We start from the raw sequence: 21125 nt of genomic DNA, 5'->3' as shown, positions 1-21125 counted from the left end.
TTGCTGGACCCCAGGAAGTGTAGCTGCTGCCCTGGCAGGAACTAATGGGGATCCATAATAAATACAAATACATCTCTCCAGACTAATATTGTCACGACCGTCTGAAGGAGGAGACCAATGCGCAGCGTTGCGAGTGAACATGATGATTTTATTAACTTAAAGCAACCACGAAGAAAACAACAAATGACGATCCGTGAAGTTCTATACTGAATACTACTAACAGCAACAAAGAAACAATAACCCACAACACAAAGTGAACTCACACAGTATAAATATGGCTCCCAATCAGAGATAACGAGCCGACAGCTGACACTCGTTACCTCCGATTGGGAGTCATACGACTAATCAAGAACAATTAACCAAACATAGAAAATGCACAACCAGAAATCCCCAACATAGAAATACACCCAAACAATGAAACTACACAACCCTGGCTCAAATATCAAGGTCCGTGGAGCCAGAGTGTCACATTACCCCCCCCTAAAGGTGCGACCTCCGGGCGCACCAGCATACAGTCTCGGGAGGGTCTGGGTGGGCGTCTGTCCCTGGTGGCGGCTCTGGCCCAGGTCGTGGTCCCCACCCCACCTTAGTCACTATCCGCTTCCGTATTCCCTTCCTCATGACCACCCCCCAACTAAACCCCACTGGATTAAGGGCGGCACCGGACTACGGGGCAGTACCGGACTAAGGGGCAGTACCTGACTAGATGGCGGATCCTGGCTGGCTGGCTCTGGCGGATCCTGGCGGGACGGCTCTGGCGGATCCTGGCGGGGACGGCTCTGGCGGATCCTGGCGGGGACGGCTCTGGCGGATCCAGGCTGGACGGCTCTGGCGGATCCTGGCTGGGACGGCTCTGGCGGATCCTGGCTGGACGGCTCTGGCGGATCCTGGCTGGACGGCTCTGGCGGATCCTGGCTGGACGGCTCTGGCGGATCCTGGCTGGACGGCTCTGGCGGATCCTGGCTGGACGGCTCTGGCGGATCCTGGCTAGACGGTTCTGGCGGATCCTGGCTGGACAGCTCTGGCGGATCCTGGCAGGACGGCTCTGGCGGATCCTGGCTGGCTGACGGATCTGGCGGATCCTGGCGGGCTGACGGATCTGGCTGCTCATGGCTGGCTGACGGATCTGGCTGCTCATGGCTGGCTGACGGATCTGGCTGCTCATGGCTGGCTGACGGATCTGGCTGCTCATGGCTGGCTGACGGGTCTGGCTGCTCATGGCTGGCTGACGGGTCTGGCTGCTCACGGCTGGCTGACGGATCTGGCTGCTCATGGCTGGCTGACGGATCTGGCTGCTCATGGCTGGCTGACGGATCTGGCTGCTCCATGGCTGGCTGACGGATCTGGCTGCTCATGGCTGGCTGACGGATCTGGCTGCTCATAGCTGGCTGACGGATCTGGCTGCTCATGGCTGGCTGACGGGTCTGGCTGCTCATGGCTGGCGGAAGGCTCTGGCTGATCCTGTCTGGCGGAAGGCTCTGGCTGATCCGGTCTGACGGAAGGCTCTGGCTGCTCCTGTCTGGCGGAAGGCTCTGGCTGCTCCTGTCTGGCGGAAGGCTCTGGCTGCTCCTGTCTGGCGGAAGGCTCTGGCTGCTCCTGTCTGGCGGAAGGCTCTGGCTGATCCTGTCTGGCGGAAGGCTCTGGCTGATCCTGTCTGGCGGAGAGCTCTAGCGGCTCCGGTCTGGCGGACGGCTCTGAAGGCTCATGGCAGACGGGCGGCTTTGCAGGCTCAGTACAGACGGGCAGTTCAGACGGCGTTGGGCAGACGGACAGTTCAGACGGGCGTTGGGCAGACGGGCAGTTCAGACGGCGTTGGGCAGACGGGCAGTTCAGACGGCGTTGGGCAGACGGGCAGTTCAGGCGCCGTTGGGCAGACGGCCAGTTCAGGCCGGCTGGCGACGCACATCGTGGACCTGGTGCGTGGAGTAGGAACAGGCCGGACCGTACCGGGAACACCCACCACTGGCCTTAACTGGGGATCAAGAACGGACCGGACCAGACTGGGAACACACTTCAGTCTCTCATGCCGTGCCACAACAACTTCCCTCCCTCTACTCGCCAATGGCTCCCGTAATCCGATAGCCCTCTCTCCTTTTCTCCCTGTGGCAGCCTCCTGCTGCCCAGGCGCCTAGCCATGTGCCCCCCAAAATGTTTTGGGGAGTAACCACGGGCTTCCAGCCTCGACTCCGCGCTTCCTCTTCATACCACCTCCTCTCGGCTGCAGCTGCCTCCAGCTCTTCACGAGGGCGGTGATATTCCTCCTCAGACCACCTCCTCTCGGCTGCAGCTGCCTCCAGCTCTTCACGAGGGCGATGATGTTCCTCCGGTTGTGCCCAAGGACCCTTTCCAGCCCGAATCTCCTCCCATGTCCAAAAGTCCTTAGGAGGCATCCATAACTCCTGTGTCCAGACCCCTTGCTCCTGGACGCGCTGCTTGGTCCTTTTTTGGTGGGTTATTCTGTCACGACCGTCTGAAGGAGGAGACCAATGCGCAGCGTTGCGAGTGAACATGATGATTTTATTAACTTAAAGCAACCACGAAGAAAACAACAAATGACGATCCGTGAAGTTCTATACTGAATACTACTAACAGCAACAAAGAAACAATAACCCACAACACAAAGTGAACTCACACAGTATAAATATGGCTCCCAATCAGAGATAACGAGCCGACAGCTGACACTCGTTACCTCCGATTGGGAGTCATACGACTAATCAAGAACAATTAACCAAACATAGAAAATGCACAACCAGAAATCCCCAACATAGAAATACACCCAAACAATGAAACTACACAACCCTGGCTCCAAATATCAAGGTCCGTGGAGCCAGAGTGTCACAAATATGTCCAATACATCTCTCCAGACTAATATGTCCAATACATCTCTCCAGACTAATATGTCCAATACATCTCTCCAGACTAATATATCCAATACATCTCTCCAGACTAATAAGTCCAATACATCTCTCCAGACTAATATATCCAATACATCTCTCCAGACTAATATGTCCAATACATCTCTCCAGACTAATATATCCAATACATCTCTCCAGACTAATATGTCCAATACATCTCTCCAGACTAATATATCCAATACATCTCTCCAGACTAATATATCCAATACATCTCTCCAGACTAATATATCCAATACATCTCTCCAGACTAATATATCCAATACATCTCTCCAGACTAATATGTCCAATACATCTCTCCAAACTAATATGTCCAATACATCTCTCCAGACTAATATATCCAATACATCTCTCCAGACTAATAAGTCCAATACATCTCTCCAGACTAATATATCCAATACATCTCTCCAGACTAATATGTCCAATACATCTCTCCAGACTAATATATCCAATACATCTCTCCAGACTAATATGTCCAATACATCTCTCCAGACTAATATATCCAATACATCTCTCCAGACTAATATGTCCAATACATCTCTCCAGACTAATATGTCCAATACATCTCTCCAAACTAATATATCCAATACATCTCTCCAGACTAATATATCCAATACATCTCTCCAGACTAATAAGTCCAATACATCTCTCCAGACTAATATGTCCAATACATCTCTCCAGACTAATATATCCAATACATCTCTCCAGACTAATATGTCCAATACATCTCTCCAGACTAATATGTCCAATACATCTCTCCAGACTAATATATCCAATACATCTCTCCAGACTAATATGTCCAATACATCTCTCCAGACTAATATATCCAATACATCTCTCCAGACTAATATGTCCAATACATCTCTCCAGACTAATATGTCCAATACATCTCTCCAGACTAATACCTTTTCCCTTATATACTCTTTCACTTCATACAGAAACAACAAAGCAACTGACCAACATGGCAACCAACTTGGGTCAAATCCATGTCAAATACTTTCAACCAATTCCATTAGTTCCATTTTACCAGGTAAACTAAATGAAGCGCAGCAAGTATTTTACCTATGTATTTGAAATAGTAATAGATTTGAAGTATGTAGTAGCCTCACCATTCATGGGAAAAACTAAGGGGATGTGGCTGACGTGCTAACCGATATTTAAAATCTAAATTGGTTCAAATTAGGCTGACAATGGGATGCTGAAGAGGGTTTCCTCACCTGCATCCAGATCTTCTTGGCTCCGGGAATGAGGTCTCCTACTTTCCCGAAGAGGAGGCGTCCCACGCCAGATGAGGCTCCTATACACACCAACAAGATCCACTCCTTCTGGGTCTCCTTGAACTGCTCCTTCACAAAGTTAATCTGGTGGAAAAGAAGAAGAGGAATACTTTAATGTCCATTTCCTTTTCAGATGACGGAAATGTGTCTTGTTGCTGTCAAACCAAGCCCCCTGGAAACACACACCCTGAGGGGTTGGAAGCAGCCAAACCAAGCCCCCTGGAAACACACACCCTGAGGGGTTGGAAGCAGCCAAACCAAGCCCCCTGGAAACACACACCCTGAGGGGTTGGAAGCAGCCAAACCAAGCCCCCTGGAAACACACACCCTGAGGAGTTGGAAGCAGCCAAACCAAGCCCCCTGGAAACACACACCCTGAGGGGTTGGAAGCAGCCAAACCAAGCCCCCTGAAACACACACCCTGTGGGGTTGGAAGCAGCCAAACCAAGCCCCCTGGAAACACACACCCTGAGGGGTTGGAAGCAGCCAAACCAAGCCCCCTGGAAACACACACCCTGAGGGGTTGGAAGCAGCCAAACCAAGCCCCCTGGAAACACACACCCTGAGGGGTTGGAAGCAGCCAAACCAAGCCCCCTGGAAACACACACCCTGAGGGGTTGGAAGCAGCCAAACCAAGCCCCCTGGAAACACACACCCTGAGGGGTTGGAAGCAGCCAAACCAAGCCCCCTGGAAACACACACCCTGAGGGGTTGGAAGCAGCCAAACCAAGCCCCCTGGAAACACACACCCTGAGGGGTTGGAAGCAGCCAAACCAAGCCCCCTGAAACACACACCCTGAGGGGTTGGAAGCAGCCAAACCAAGCCCCCTGGAAACACACACCCTGAGGGGTTGGAAGCAGCCAAACCAAGCCCCCTGGAAACACACACCCTGAGGGGTTGGAAGCAGCCAAACCAAGCCCCCTGGAAACACACACCCTGAGGGGTTGGAAGCAGCCAAACCAAGCCCCCTGGAAACACACACCCTGAGGGGTTGGAAGCAGCCAAACCAAGCCCCCTGGAAACACACACCCTGAGGGGTTGGAAGCAGCCAAACAAAATAGCCAAAGAAAACACAGAATTACACCTCAAAGGCGTAGTAATTTCTTGATATGTCGTCATTTTTTCATGTGTGTTATTCCCATGTTGAAATCACCTTGCATAGAGGACATTGATTTCAATGGGATTCTTAGTGAAGGGATTTCAATGGAGAAACAGGGATTATTTTCTCCTTATAACATTCTTCCATAAACATTCCTTGGAATAACAAATGTTTTCATCCACGTCCCCCTGTCAGAAGACCTGTCAACAGTGAAGCTGGAAGTGGCGGAGCTATAGGTGAGTGATTTCCCTTCTCTCCTCTCCGCCCCACTCCTGAATCTGATCCAAAACACAAAACCCTCTGAAGTTCTTTCCTAACCAGAAGCTTCTCTCCCCTCAAGTTCATGTGAAATGTTTCCTCTGCTTTGATACTGCACTACATGGCACCAGAATAACATCAAGGGCCATAGGATACCCATGTTTAGGGCTGACCTAAAGCAAAGAGCTTCCTGAGTCAGTTTAGCAGCATGGGCGCTTACACAACAAAAGCCGGTGGCTTTGTTTACATCTGGGCCTGGCTCTGGAGCCTGAGAAAACAGGACAGGCAGTGGGGAGGCTGCCTTAAACATCTGATATGTGCAGCAGAACTTCACATCTCCCCCTTCTCTTCCCTCCCTCTCTGTCCCTCCCTCCCTCTCTCTTTCTACTTCTTCCCTCCTGCTCTGTCCCTCCCCCTCTTGTTCTACTCCTTCCCTCCCTCTCTGTCCCTCCCCCCTCTCTCATTCTACTCCTTCCCTCCCTCTCTGTCCCGCCCCCTCTCTTGTTCTACTCCTTCCCTCCCTCTCTGTCCCGCCCCCCTCTCTTGTTCTACTCCTTCCCTCCCTCTGTCCCTCCTCCCCTCTCGTTCTACTCCTTCCCTCCCTCTGTCTCTCCCCCCCTCTCGTTCTACTCCTTCCCTCCCTCTGTCCCTGCCCTCCTCGCGTTCTACTCCTTCCCTTCCTCCCTCTCTCGTTCTACTCCTTCCCTCCCTCCCTGTCCCTCCCTCCCTCTCTCTTTCTACTTCTTCCCTCCTGCTCTGTCCCTCCCCCCTCTTGTTCTACTCCTTCCCTCCCTCTCTGTCCCTCTCCCCTCTCTCTTTCCACTTCTTCCCTCCCTCTGTCCCTCCCCCTCTCGTTCTACTCCTTCCCTCCCTCTGTCCCTCCCCCTCTCTCGTTCTACTCCTTCCCTCCCTCCCTCCCTCTCTCTCTCTTTCTACTTCTTCCCTCCTGCTCTGTCCCTCCCCCCTCTCTCGTTCTACTCCTTCCCTCCCTCTCTCTTTCCACTTCTTCCCTCCCTCTCTCTCTGTCCCTCCCCCCTCTCTCGTTCTACTCCTTCCCTCCCTCTCTGTCCCTCCCTCCCTCTCTCTTTCCACTTCTTCCCTCCCTCTCTCTCTGTCCCTCCCCCCTCTCTCGTTCTACTCCTTCCCTTCCTCTCTGTCCCTCCCCCCTCTCTCGTTCTACTCCTTCCTTCCCTCCCTCTCTCGTTCTACTCCTTCCCTCCCTCTCTGTCCCTCCCCCCTCTGTCTACTCCTCCCTCTCTGTCCCTCCCCCTCTAAAGTTCTACTCCTTCCTTCCCTCCCTCTCTCGTTCTACTCCTTCCCTCCCTCTCTGTCGCTCCCCCTCCTCGTTTACATCCTCTCTGTCCCCTCCCCCTCCCTCTTTCCACTTCTTCCCTCCCTCTGTCCCCCCTCTCGTTCTACTCCTTCCCTCCCTCTGTCCCTCCCCCCTCTCTCGTTCTACTAATTCCCTCCCTCCCTGTCCCTCCCTCCCTCCCTCTCTCTTTCTACTTCTTCCCTCCTGCTCTGTCCCTCCCCCCTCTCTCGTTCTACTCCTTCCCTCTCTCTCTGTCCCTCCCTCCCTGTCTCTTTCCACTTCTTCCCTCCCTCTCTCTCTGTCCCTCCCCCCTCTCTCGTTCTACTCCTTCCCTCCCTTTCTGTCCCTTCCCCCTCTCTCGTTCTACTCCTTCCCTCCCTCTCTGTCCCTCCCTCCCTCTCTCTTTCCACTTCTTCCCTCCCTCTCTCTCTGTCCCTCCCCCTCTCTCGTTCTACTCCTTCCCTCCCTCTCTGTCCCTCCCCCCTCTCTCGTTCTACTCCTTCCTTCCCTCCCTCTCTCGTTCTACTCCTTCCCTCCCTCTCTGTCCCTCCCCCCTCTCTCGTTCTACTCCTTCCCTCCCTCTCTGTCCCTCCCCCCTCTCTCGTTCTACTCCTTCCTTCCCTCCCTCTCTCGTTCTACTCCTTCCCTCCCTCTCTGTCCCTCCCTCCCTCCCTCCCTCTCTCTTTCCACTCCTTCCCTCCCTCTCTGTCCCTCCCCTCTCTCGTTCTACTCCTTCCCTCCCCCTCTGTCCCTCCCCCCTCTCGTCTACTCCTTCCCTCCCTCTCTCTCTCTTTCCACTCTCCTCCCTCTCTGTCCCTCCCCCTCTCTCGTTCTACTCCTTCCCTCCCTTCTGTCCCTCCCTCCCTCTCTTGTTCTACTCCTTCCTTCCCTCCCTCTCTGTCCCTCCCCCTCTCTCGTTCTACTCTTCCCTCCCCCTCTCTCGTTCTACTCCTTCCCTCCCTCTCTGTCCCTCCCCCTCTCTCGTTCTACTCCTTCCCTCCCCCCTCTGTCCCTCCCCCTCTCTCGTTCTACTCCTTCCCTCCCTCTCTCTCTCTTTCCACTTCTTCCCTCCCTCTCTGTCCCTCCCCCCTCTCTCGTTCTACTCCTTCCCTCCCTCTCTGTCCCTCCCTCCCTCTCTTGTTCTACTCCTTCCTTCCCTCCCTCTCTGTCCCTCCCCCCTCTCTCGTTCTACTCCTTCCCTCCCCCTCTCTCGTTCTACTCCTTCCCTCCCTCTCTGTCCCTCCCCCCTCTCTCGTTCTACTCCTTCCCTCCCCCTCTGTCCCTCCCCCTCTCTCGTTCTACTCCTTCCCTCCCTCTCTCTTTCAACTTCTTCCCTTCCTCTCTGTCCCTCCCCCCTCTCTCGTTCTACTCCTTCCCTCCCTCTCTGTCCCTCCCCCCTCTCTCGTTCTACTCCTTCCCTCCCTCTCTGTCCCTCCCTACCTCTCTTGTTCTACTCCTTCCTTCCCTCCCTCTCTGTCCCTCCCCCCTCTCTCGTTCTACTCCTTCCCTCCCTCCCTCTCTCGTTCTACTCCTTCCCTCCCTCTCTGTCCCTCCCTCCCTCTCTCGTTCTACTCCTTCCCACCCTCTCTCTTTCTACTTCTTCCCTCCCTCTCTCTCACGTTCTACTCCTTCCCTCCAGTGATGCCAACTTAGCAATTTTGTTGCTAGATTTAGCAACTTTTCAGACTACCCTGGCAACTTTATTTTCAAACAGCACCTAGCAACAAATTTAGCTACTTTAAAAAATATATTTGGAACTTTTAGCAACTTTTGAAAAGTGACTCAAACGCTAAAATGCACCCATTTCCCCTCTAAATGACACAAAAAAGATTTTCTCTGTCACACACTCAGTCACAACACACGTGCCTGGCTGCAAAAGTGCATTGTGAGTGACGTCAGCAGCAGGCGCTCATCTCGTGCACAGGCAGCAGCAGGCCAGCCAAGCAGCACAACAACCTAGAGAGAGCTGGAGAGAGCTGCCTAGCGCACACATAATTATTTGAGTTAAGTTGCTTGTTCAATAAGATAGCATGTATCCCTTGTTATTAGTTTGTACCTATAATTGTTGATCAGTTAGGTAGCATGTTAACTAACTACCAATACACTGCTTAAAACTATAATTGTTCAGAATGTGTAGGTTTACTAGTTAATAAGAAAATGTAATTGTTCAATAAATGTGCAATTGTTCAATAATTCAAGGTGTTGTGTTTAAAAATAAAAATATCTGATCATATAAAATGTGTTGTGTTTATATTACTTTTACAAATAAAAATATGTGATGGTAAACAAACAAATCTAAACTAACAAATGTCAAATCATATCTGTTGCCGAGATGGCCAGTCTATTTGAGTAATGATTTTGTGTATTCTACGTAATGACGCAGTTTTACGTTATTAAGTAACGACATCAACAAGCAACTTTTAGCAACAAATCGACCTACCTCTAGCAACTTCCCCTGAAAATTAGTTGGCAACACTGCTTCCCTCCCTCTCTCCTTCGGTCCTCCTTCCTCATCCCTCTGGCAGTTTTCATATAACATATTGCCGTGACAAGGTGTCTCCTTGATGCTCCTCACATCACCATGCAACAATATCACTCGCTGCTTATTTTAGATAAGTGGGTCAGTCTGACACAATATGACACAACCTAACCCAACACACAATGTAACCTAACCCAACACACAATGTAACCTAACCCAACACACAATGTAACCTAACCCAACACACAATGTAACCTAACCCAACACACAATGTAACCTAACCCAACACACAATGTAACCTAACCCAACACACAATGTAATCTAACCCAGCACACAATGTAACCTAACCCAACACACAATGTAATCTAACCCAACACACAATGTAACCTAACCCAACACACAATGTAACCTAACCCAACACACAATGTAACCTAACCCAACACACAATGTAACCTAACCCAACACACAATGTAACCTAACCCAACACACAATGTAACCTAACCCAACACACAATGTAACCTAACCCAACACACAATGTAACCTAACCCAACACACAATGTTATCTAACCCAACACACAATGTAACCTAACCCAACACACAATGTAATCTAACCCAACACACAATGTAACCTAACCCAACACACAATGTAACCTAACCCAACACACAATGTAACCTAACCCAACACACAATGTAACCTAACCCAACACACAATGTAACCTAACCCAACACACAATGTAACCTAACCCAACACACAATGTAACCTAACCCAACACACAATGTAACCTAACCCAACACACAATGTAACCTAACCCAACACACAATGTAACCTAACCCAAAACACAATGTAACCCAACACAACACACAATGTAATCTAACCCAACACACAATGTAACCCAACACAACACACAATGTAATCTAACCCAACACACAATGTAACCCAACACAACACACAATGTAATCTAACCCAACACACAATGTAACCTAACCCAACACACAATGTAATCTAACCCAACACACAATGTAACCCAACCCAACACACAATGTAACCTAACCCAACACACAATGTAACCTAACCCAACACACAATGTAACCTAACCCAAAACACAATGTAACCCAACACAACACACAATGTAATCTAACCCAACACACAATGTAACCCAACACAACACACAATGTAATCTAACCCAACACACAATGTAACCCAACACACAATGTAACCTAACCCAACACACAATGTAAACTAACCCAACACACAATGTAACCCAACACAACACACAATGTAATCTAACCCAACACACAATCTAACCCAACACACAATGTAACCTAACCCAACACACAATGTAACCTAACCCAACACACAATGTAACCTAACCCAACACACAATGTAACCTAACCCAACACACAATGTAACCCAACACAACACACAATGTAATCTAACCCAACACACAATGTAACACAACACACAATGTAACCCAACACACAATGTAACCCAACACACAATGTAACCTAACACAACACACAATGTAACCTAACCCAACACACAATGTAACCTAACACAATATGACACAACCTAACTCAACACACAATGTAACCTAACACAACACAATATTACACAAGATTTCCTCTGAAGTCGACTTGGTGAACTCTTGGTCAGAAAGTCTAGTTTTCCAACATGCCAATCAAGCTGACACTAAAAGCAGTAAGGGCGACATTCTTTTCCCCTTGCAAAAACAGCTGTGCTGTGAACTAACACACAGCAACATTCTAAATGGAAATTGTTAAAGAAAAGTTACATCATAAATTGTGCTGCAGATTATTATAATTCTATCATTATAATTTCACTCACAGCGCAGGTGTCTTTACGAGCAGAAAACGTTGCCCTAAATACAGCACAATAACAAGGTCACATCTTGAAGAAATTGTATTGATGGTCCCTGAGCCCTTACCAAGTGGATGTAGGGCACAAAGTAACCCAGCACAGCCGTAGCCACCCCGAACGCCCACACCCGGTAGGTGACGATGTGGAACACCTTCACGTTAAAGGCCTTCCGGACCTGGGTCAGGGCTCTGCTCCAGCGGCTGCCCCGGGCAGCGCCTCCTGTCTGGGGTATGGACCCGGCGGGGCCCACTGGTCTTGGTGGTCCCATTGAAGCTCCCTGGGGCAGCAGGGGTCTGAAGGTCAGGGCCAGCAGGGCTTGGACCTGTTATGTTTTTAAGAACGAAAATAAACACTTGTTCAAAGTCGAATCTGACGTTTACTTCAACGAGTCGCATCATTCAAATGACAGAAATCAGTAAGATGTAAACAAACAGGCAGTGTAATGGATGATCATTGGACACATCACAACAGTACCAGCATGAAGAGGCTGAGGATCTGGAAGGTTCTGCTGAGGCCCAGTGGCTCCACCACCTTGGTGAGCAGCACCGGGAGGCCCATGGAGAACAGGCTGCTGCCCGCCGTCACCACACCGTTGGCCAGGCCCAGCCGCCGCTGGAAGTAGTGGCCCAGGATCACCAGGGAGGGCTGGAAGGCAAAGGACGAACCACAGCCAAACAGGATCCCATAGGTGAAATACCGTAGGCTGAGGGACCTTGGTGGGTAGGGGGTAGAGGTAAGTAAACACAGTGGAAAACTAATGCATGTCAATTCTAATGGGTGAAGAGGCAGGCGTTCTCACTACTGTGCTATGTTCCACACTACCCACACTAGCATAACTTAGCACCTAGAATATATATCCAATACATTACTTCCTTATAAGCAATAAGTTAGTGTCAATATTGGAACAGAGCCTGTGACACCCTAGCATGAATGTGTAATGCTCCGGTCACTGAGGGCAGGACGTGTAAAAGAAATGATAGGCAAAAAGAGTGGCAAAACATACAAAGAGAGATTGTGGAGGGTTCTAGAAGGGCTCTAGAATAGATGGGTTGTAATAGTGCTAGAAGGTGTGGAGTGTTCTAATGATTCTAGAATGTTTTGAGGGTTCTAAAAGGGCTCTAGAACAGAAGGTTCTCTTACGTTGCGAAGCCAGAGCTGAGGAGTCCGATGAAGGCCATGGTGGCCCCGCCCACAGCGGTCTTCCTGCAGCCGAAGTGATCAGTGAACATGGAGACCACCGGGGAACAGAAGAAAATCATGCCCATCGCCAGGGCCCCCACCCAGGCTGGAGGGAAGGAGGCGAGGGGGAGGGAGGTAGGGACAGGTCGGGAAGAGGGAGGGAGGGATATTGAAGGTAGTGTGAGATGGGATGGAGGACAGGGAAAATAGTTACTATAATCCACACATTAATACATGGTTATTTTCCATATTGATACACTCAAAAGGTAACCTCAAATCTGTTTCCAAGCAACACGAGAGCTACCTAGATAAGAGGGTCATTAACTACAGTAAGGACAAGGTAGGATGAATCCCTTAATCTGTGTCCTTCAACATGGTACTTGTTACAGTACATGTAAATTATGTGTGTCGACTGATAACGGGTCTGTGCTGTCTGGACAGTCTGTCTAAAGTACAACATGTCTGCTACCTGTCTATGCCTTGTCTGCAACATATTTACAACCCGTGTACAACCTCTGTGCAACCTTTTACAACCAACCTGTTGACAACCTCCAGAAGTCAACATGTGTGTGCACTGCAGAAGAACACGTCAACCCGATTTAAACTGTTAACTTACACCTGGTGCTCATGCCCACAGCAGTAAGGTTAACCTACAGTGGCTTGCGAAAGTATTCACCCCCCTTGGCATTTTTCCTATTTTGTTGCCTTACAACTGGAATTAAAATTGATTTTTTGGGGGTTTGTATCATTTGCACAACATGCCTACCACTTTGAAGATGCAAAATATTTTTTGTTGTGAAACAAACAAGAAATAATACAAAAAAACAGAAAACTTGAGCATGCATAACTATTCACCCTTCCAAAGTCCACCTTTTACAGCAATTACAGCTGCAAGTCTCTTGGGGTATGTCTCTATAAGCTTGGCACATCTAGCCACTGGGATTTCTGCCAGTTCTTCAAGGCAAAACTGCTCCAGCTCCCTCAAGTTGGATGGGTTCCGCTGGTGTACAGCAATCTTTAAGTCATACCACAGATTCTCAATTGGATTGAAGTCTGGGCTTTGACTACGCCATTCCAAGACATTTAAATGTTTCCCCTTAAACCACTCGAGTGTTGTTTTAGCAGTATGCTTAGGGTCATTGTCCTGCTGATTACATTTTGGGTTGTTTTCCTCATCAATCTACACACAATACCCCATAATGACAAAGCAAAAACCGTTTTTTAAATTTATTTTTGCCAAAATATGACATTTACATAAGTATTCAGACCCTTTACTCAGTACTTTGTTGAAGCACCTTTGGCAGCGATTACAGCCTTGAGTCCTCTTGCGTATGACACTACAAGCTTGGCACATCTGTATTTAGGGAGTTTCTCCCATTCTTGCTGCCACCACCATGCTTCACCGTAGGGATGGTGCCAGGTCTCCTCCAGACGTGACGCTTGGCATTCAGGCCAAAGAGTTCAATCTTGGTTTCATCAGACCAGAGTTTTGGCAAACTCCAAGCGGGCTGTCATGTGCCTTTTACTGAGGAGTGGCTTCCGTCTGGCCACTCTACCATAATGGCCTGATTGGTAGAGTGCTGCAGCGATGTTGTCCTTCTGGAAGGTTCTCCCATCTCCACAGAGGAACTCTGGAGCTCTGTCAGAGTGACCATCGGGTTCTTGGTCACCTCCCTGACCAAGGCCCTTCTACCCCGATTGCTCAGTTTGGCTGGGCGGCCAGCTCTAGGAAGAATCTTGGTGGTTCCAAACTTCTTCCATTTAAGAATGATGGAGGCCACTGTGTTCTTGGGGACCTTCAATGCTGCAGACGTTTTTTGGTACCCTTCCCCAGATCTGTGCCATCGACACAATCCTGTCTCGGACAATTCCTTTGACCTCATGGCTTGGTTTTTGCTCTGACATGCACTGTCAACTGTGGGACCTTATATAGACAGATGTGTGCCTTTCCAAATCATGTCCAATCAATTTAATTTTCCACAGGTGGACACCAATCAAGTTGTAGAAACATCTCAAGGATGATCAATGGAAACAAGATGCACCTGAGCTCAATTTCAAGTCTCATAGCAAAGGGTCTGAATCCTTATGTAAATAAGGTATCTGTTGTTGTTTTTTAATACATTTACAACATTTCTAAAAACCTGTTTTCGCTTTGTCATTATGGGGTATTGTGTGTAGATTGATGAGGGAAAAAAGTAATGTAATCCATTTTAGGATAAGACTGTAAAGTAACAAAATGTGGAAAAGTGAAGTGGTCTGAATACTTTCCGAATGCACTGTATGTAACCTATTTAATAACAGCTGATCTAGTATAATATTAACATGCTGTATGACTGTGCCAGTAGGGTTAATCTGACCTGAATAGAAACATGTTGTACCCACCTAAATTTAACCTGTACTGTATAATAATAACCAGGTTTTTAAAGCAACTTTGAGATTCTGTTTGTAATGAAAAGCACTATAAAATTATATATTATTATTATTATTATTTTTATTATTGGGAGGACGACAACGAAAGAGGGATCTGTTCATGTGAGATCTGAGCAGACCCCATATTTCCCGTGGCAGCCATTCAATGTTTCTTCTTCCCCGGCCAAAGCAGTAAGCAAACATGGCAAATGGATATTTGTCGATATGAGAGGCAATACGCTGGACTGCCTTACAGTAGAATATAGATCAGCTGCTAACTTGCTACAATGTAGGAAACATGGAGAATGTACATAGACTACAAAAAAACGTTTTTGTCACGATTCAGACAGACGACCAGAGGACCACAATTGCGTCACACCAGAAAGTTTATTAAACTTAAGGGAAAAGGGAAGTAGGGAGTGAATGAAGGCTCCAGGGGTAACAGGGATCCCGTCCAAGGCGCTGGGTCTGTGCCCCCCCCAGTGGCAGCGATGCGTCCTATGAAGCCGGTGGTGGGTGGTCCAGAAGTCCTGGGGGGGGGGGAGACACAGACACAACAGGGCGGAATGAAACCAGGCAGCAGTACAGTTCAAGGGAAATCCAAAATACGTAGTAGCAAGGCAGAAGGCTGGTCAGAGTTACCGGGATAGAAGAGTAGTCAGGAGTCGTAATGGCAGAAGCAGGTCTGGATCTCCTGAGGCAGAAGAGTATCCAAAAAACAGGCAGGTCCGGGGTCACAAAACCAGGGTGAGCCAGAAGCGCGAGCAAACAGGTTCCGGGTGTGAGCTTTGCAGACGATCTGACACCGGAGAGCTGAAAGACAGGGCCTTAAATACTGGGAGAGGTTAGTGGGTAATGCAGCGCAGCTGGCAGAGTAATTAGAGCCGAGCAGAGCAGGGACAGGTGGAGCTAGTTAGGCTGAGTAGAGAGAGGGAGGTGAGCAGAGTGGAAGATAGTGGAAACAAATTAAGGTGGTAACCCGGTGGAGTGAGAGGGCTCATGACAGAACCCCCCAAGGGACGGCCCCAGAAGTCCCAAGAGCAACACCACGCCGGGCGGGAGGAGGAGCCGGAGGAGGGCTAGAACTCCTCCGAACGGTCCGAGTGAACGTCCTCATCCTCGGAGGAAGCCGGAGGGCCGTGGTCGGGGAGATGGGACAGGTCCCGAGACAGGATCAGGCACAGGACAGGAAGCCGGCGGGCCGGACGGTTAGGGGACCCCTCTGGGGCGGCCCCCTACGGATTGCAGGTTGATCAGGATGCCGTTGGTGGAAAGCGGTGATGAGAGTCCTATCCACAATCCGACTAGCTGGCACCCAGGTCCTTTCCTCAGGTCCATAGCCCTCCCAGTCAATGAGGTACTGGAGACCCCTACCCCTCCGTCTGGACCGAAGCAGGCGGCGGACGGTGTAAACCAGACCACCATCGACGAGCCGTGGAGGAGGAGGACCAGGCGCAGCAGGGACCAGCGGACTCTCATGGATGGGCTTAATCTTAGACACATGGAAAGTGGGGTGCACCCTCAGGGAATTAGGCAGTTGGAGCCGGACAGCAGTCGGGCTAATCACTCTTATGATAGGGAATGGGCCAATGAACCGAGGTGCCAGCTTCTGCGACTCCACCCTGAGTGGCAGGTTCTTCGATGACAACCACACCCTTTGACCAACATGGTAGGTGGGAGCAGGAATTCTCCGACGGTTGGCCCCGGTAGTGTAGCTGGCAACGGACCTGAGGAGTGTGGCTCGGGCTTGTGACCAGGTGCGGCGACATCGACGGGCAAAAGCAAGTGCAGATGGGCAAGTAACCTCCTCCTCCTGGCTGGCAAATAGAGGAGGCTGGTATCCATAAACACATTGGAAAGGGGACATACCGATGGCAGAGCAGGTCAGAGAATTGTGTGCGTACTCCACCCATGTCAATTGCTGCGACCAGGAGTGGGGGGTTGCGTGAAGTCATGCATCGCAGCGCCTTCTCGAGCTCCTGATTAGCCCGCTTTGACTGCCCATTGGATTGGGGATGGAATCCGGAAGTCAGACTGACTGTGGCTCCCAGCAGGTGACAGAACTCCTTCCAAAAAGCGGAGGAGAATTGTGGACCACGGTCAGAAACAACATCCCTTGGCAGTCCGTGGATCCGGAAGACGTGTTCCAGGACCACCTGGGCGGTCTCCTTGGCGGTTGGGAGCTTGGGGAGGGGAATGAAGTGTGCCATCTTGCTGAAACGGTCAACGATGGTGAGAATGACGGTCATGCCACTTGAAGGGGGCAGCCCCGTGACAAAGTCAAGGGCGATGTGAGACCAGGGACGTCTGGGCACAGGCAGGGGCTGCAGCAATCCGGCTGGGGGCTGGCAGGACGACTTGTGTTGGTTGCAGATGGGGCAGGCTTGGACGAATCCCGTACATCCTTCCTCAGAGAGGGCCACCAGAACCTCTGGGCGAGCAGGTTGTGAGTGCGGGTGGAGCCAGGGTGACAAGCTAGGCGGGAGTCATGTCCCCACTGAATGACCTGGGACCTCAGGTCTTCGGGGGACAAAAAGGCGGTCAGCTGGGCAAGTGCTGGGACCTGGCTGGTTACGGAGAGCCTCCAGCACCTGTTCCTCAACAGCCCAGGTCAGAGCTGCAACGATGCAGGGACTTGGCAGAATCGACACAGGGTCCTTGGAGGGGGTGTCATCCTTCTGGAATTGACGGGAGAGGGCGTCTGGCTTGGTGTTGCGTGATCCAGGCCGGTATGACAGAGTGAAATTAAACCTGGTGAAGAACAGGGCCCAGCGGGACTGCCTGGAGTTCAACCGTTTGGCCGTGCGGATGTACTCCAAGTTCTTATGATCGGTCCAAACGAGAAATGGAATGGTGGACCCCTCCAGCCAGTGACGCCACTCCTCCAAGGCAAGCTTCACAGCCAGCAGCTCACGGTTCCCTATGTCGTAATTGCACTCAGAGGGGGACAACCGACGTGAGAAAAAGGCACAGGGATGGAGCTTCCTATCCTCCGCAGCCCACTGAGAAATCACAGCCCCAACTCCCACATCCGAGGCGTCCACCTCCACAATGAATTGCCGGTCCACATCAGGCATCTGGAGGATGGGAGCGGAGGTGAACCCTCACCTTGAGGGTACTGAAGGCTTTGTCGGCTGCTGGGGTCCAGGTGAAGGGTTGCTTGGTGCTGGTTAGAGCAGTGAGAGGGGCAGCAACGGTACTGTAGTTCCGGATAAACTTCCTATAGAAGTTAGCAAACCCCAGAAACTGTTGCAGCTTCTTTCTGTTCTCCGGAACTGGCCATGAAGTGACTGCTGATACTTTGGCAGGATCCATTTGGATACTTCCTTCTGCCACTATGTACCCCAGGAAGGCCACTGTCTTGACGTGAAACTCACATTTCTCTGCCTTGGCGTAGAGGGAATTCTCCAGAAGACGATGAAGGACTTGCTGGACATGGCGGGTGTGTTCAGACAGGTTTCTGGAGTAAATTAAGATGTCATCCAGGTAAACGAAGACAAACTTGTTTAACATGTCCCGCAGTACATCATTCACTAGAGCCTGGAACACAGCAGGAGCATTGGTGAGGCCAAAAGGCATAACCAGATACTCGTAGTGGCCTGTTGGTGTATTGAATGCGGTTTTCCATTCATCTCCCTCCCGGATCCGCACTAGGTGGTAAGCGTTTCTGAGATCCAACTTGGTAAAAACAGTGGCTCCCTGGAGCAACTCAAAAGCAGAGGTGAGCAGAGGCAGAGGGTAACGGTTCTTCACTGTGATGTCGTTGAGTCCCCTGTAGTCGATGCAGGGGCGAAAGAGATCCGTCCTTCTTCCCCACAAAGAAGAAGCCAGCACCAGCAGGAGATGAAGATGAACGGATTAATCCTGCGGACAAGAGCCATTGATGTAGTCCTCCATGGACTTTCTTTCAGGAGCAGACAACGAATAAAGACTCGACCCCCTTGGAGGAGCTGTTCCAGGGAGGAGGTCGATGGCACAGTCGATACGGTCGGTGAGGGGGCAGAGATGTGGCTCTTGCTTTGTTAAACACCTCTCTGAGACCATGGTAGCATTCTGGGACATTGGAGAGGTCGGGAGCGGAGTTAGTAGGTACTGGCCGAGGGGGTAGTGCGGCAGCAAGCAGGCAGGTTCGGTGGCAGTCCTCTCCCCACTCCTGATCACCCGGTCACCCAGTCGAGCTGAGGGGTTGTGCGGCGGAGCCATGGGTAACCCAGGATGAGGGGTTGGCCTGGAGAGGGGAGCAGGTGAAACTGGATAGTTTCTTGATGGTTTTCGGACAGACCCATCGAGACCGGGGCCGTGACATGAGTGACCGATCCGAGTAAGTGTCCGTCCAGTGCCCGGGCAGGAATAGGAGGTGTCAAACGGAGGTTCTCCAGTCCCAGTTGGCGTGCCAGCTTGATGTCCATTATGTTGGCTTCGGCGCCAGAATCACCAGAGCAGCCAGGGTGTGAGTTGAGTCAGAGAGGCGGAGGTGAACTTGCAGCAGGGGTTTTGCGGTCGGGAGGACTGGATGGTCATTGAACTCAACCGGACTCCCCCCTACGCCCGGTGAGCTTCGGCCCTTTAAAGGGCAGGTTACCACACGATGTCCATCACCTCCACAATAGAGGCAGAGGTTTGAGGTGAAGCGGCGCTGGCGCTCTGCAGGAGTGAGGGAGGCTCGCCCAATCTCCATAGGCTCAGACTGATCAAGCTGACCTGGGTGAATGGCAGTAGATGACAGGAGCCCAGTCGGATCTCTCCGAATGCCGGTAGTAGGTGGACCTTGGCGCCCCCTCTCACGGCGACGGGTCTGTATCCTTCTGTCGATCCTGACAGTCAGTGCGATGGCTTCATCAAGAGTGGAAGGCAGTTCATGGGAGACCAACTCGTCCTTGATATAGTCCAGCCAAACTATGGAAGAACGCGGCCCACCAACGATGGTGTGTTCCAAGAACTTCGTCTAGCCAGGGTTCGGAAGTCGATGGAATGGTCTGCGACTGTACGTCTGCCTTGTCGAATACTGAACAGTTCACGAGACGCCTCAGCGGTGGGTGAATCCAGGTCAAACACCTTCAGCATCTCCTCAGCAAACAGGTGAAGGTTGCACATGCGGGGTTTGACGTTCGAACTCTGCTGTTCCCCAGAGTCGAGCTCGGCCCGTCAGGTGAGTGATGGCATACCCAACTTTAGCCCCCTCCGTGGCGAAGGTCCTTGGCTGCAAGGAGAACTGAAGTCGGCAGCTAGTCAGGAATGGCCGGACCTGGGTTGAATCGCCGTTGAACCGCTCGGGGTTTCAATCTTGGGTTCCGGGCAGCGGCTGCAATGACCGGGGCAGGTAACTCGGGGGGCTGGGCTGGTGGGCAGACTGGCTGGGGTAAGGTTGGTGAGGAGTTGAATGATCATGGCGAGTTGTTGCTGCTGCTGGAACTGCTGCTCATGCTCATCGGTTTCCATGTCGGGGAAAGTGTGCGCTGAGTCCATAATGGTCAGATCGTACTGTCACGATTCAGACAGACGACCAGAGGACCACAATTGCGTCACACCAGAAAGTTTATTAAACTTAAGGGAAAAGGGAAGTAGGGAGTGAATGAAGGCTCCAGGGGTAACAGGGGATCCCGTCCAAGGCGCTTGGGTCTGTGCCCCCCAGTGGCAGCGATGCGTCCTATGAAGCCGGTGGTGGGTGGTCCAGAAGTCCTGGGGGGGAGACACAGACACAACAGGGCGGAATGAAACCAGGCAGCAGTACAGTTCAAGGGAAATCCAAAATACGTAGTAGCAAGGCAGAAGGCTGGTCAGAGTTACCGGGATAGAAGAGTAGTCAGGAGTCGTAATGGCAGAAGCAGGTCTGGATCTCCTGGAGGCAGAAGAGTATCCAAAAAACAGGCAGGTCCGGGGTCACAAAACCAGGGTGAGCCAGAAGCGCGAGCAAACAGGTTCCGGGTGTGAGCTTTGCAGACGATCTGACACCGGAGAGCTGAAAGACAGGGCCTTGAAATACTGGGAGAGGTTAGTGGGTAATGCAGCGCAGCTGGCAGAGTAATTAGAGCCGAGCAGAGCAGGGACAGGTGGAGCTAGTTAGGCTGAGTAGAGAGAGGGAGGTGAGCAGAGTGGAAGATAGTGGAAACAAATTAAGGTGGTAACCCGGTGGAGTGAGAGGGCTCATGACAGTTTTATTAAGTTAGGTTAGGTTATGTTAGGTTAGGTTGTTAGGTTAGGTTGTTTAGGTTAGGTGGTTAGGTTGGGTTGTTTAGGTTAGGTTGTTAGGTTAGGTTGTTTAGGTTAGGTGTTTAGGTTAGGTTGTTAGGTTAGGTTGTTTAGGTTAGGTGGTTAGGTTA

General features: G+C 50.8%; 1 protein-coding gene across 1 annotated transcript in view; it reads right to left on the bottom strand.

Annotated features, from left to right (window-relative positions):
* The window catches only part of LOC121533300 (monocarboxylate transporter 8-like), a 33379-nt gene that overhangs the window by 5597 nt on the left and 6657 nt on the right, over positions 1 to 21125 (bottom strand). The window contains exons 2-5 of the mRNA XM_041839117.2: positions 12358 to 12502; positions 11692 to 11929; positions 11285 to 11539; positions 4130 to 4273 (exon numbers count right to left, since the gene is read on the bottom strand). Of these exons, the coding sequence (XP_041695051.1) occupies positions 4130 to 4273; positions 11285 to 11539; positions 11692 to 11929; positions 12358 to 12502 (782 nt within the window). The remainder of the gene's footprint in view (positions 1 to 4129; positions 4274 to 11284; positions 11540 to 11691; positions 11930 to 12357; positions 12503 to 21125) is intronic.

The sequence above is a fragment of the Coregonus clupeaformis genome, chromosome 2 (genome assembly GCF_020615455.1).
Source record: "Coregonus clupeaformis isolate EN_2021a chromosome 2, ASM2061545v1, whole genome shotgun sequence".
NCBI classification, from domain to species: domain Eukaryota; kingdom Metazoa; phylum Chordata; class Actinopteri; order Salmoniformes; family Salmonidae; genus Coregonus; species Coregonus clupeaformis.
The sequence above is the reverse complement of the archived record's forward strand: the minus strand, read 5'-3'. Positions and strand labels throughout refer to the sequence as shown.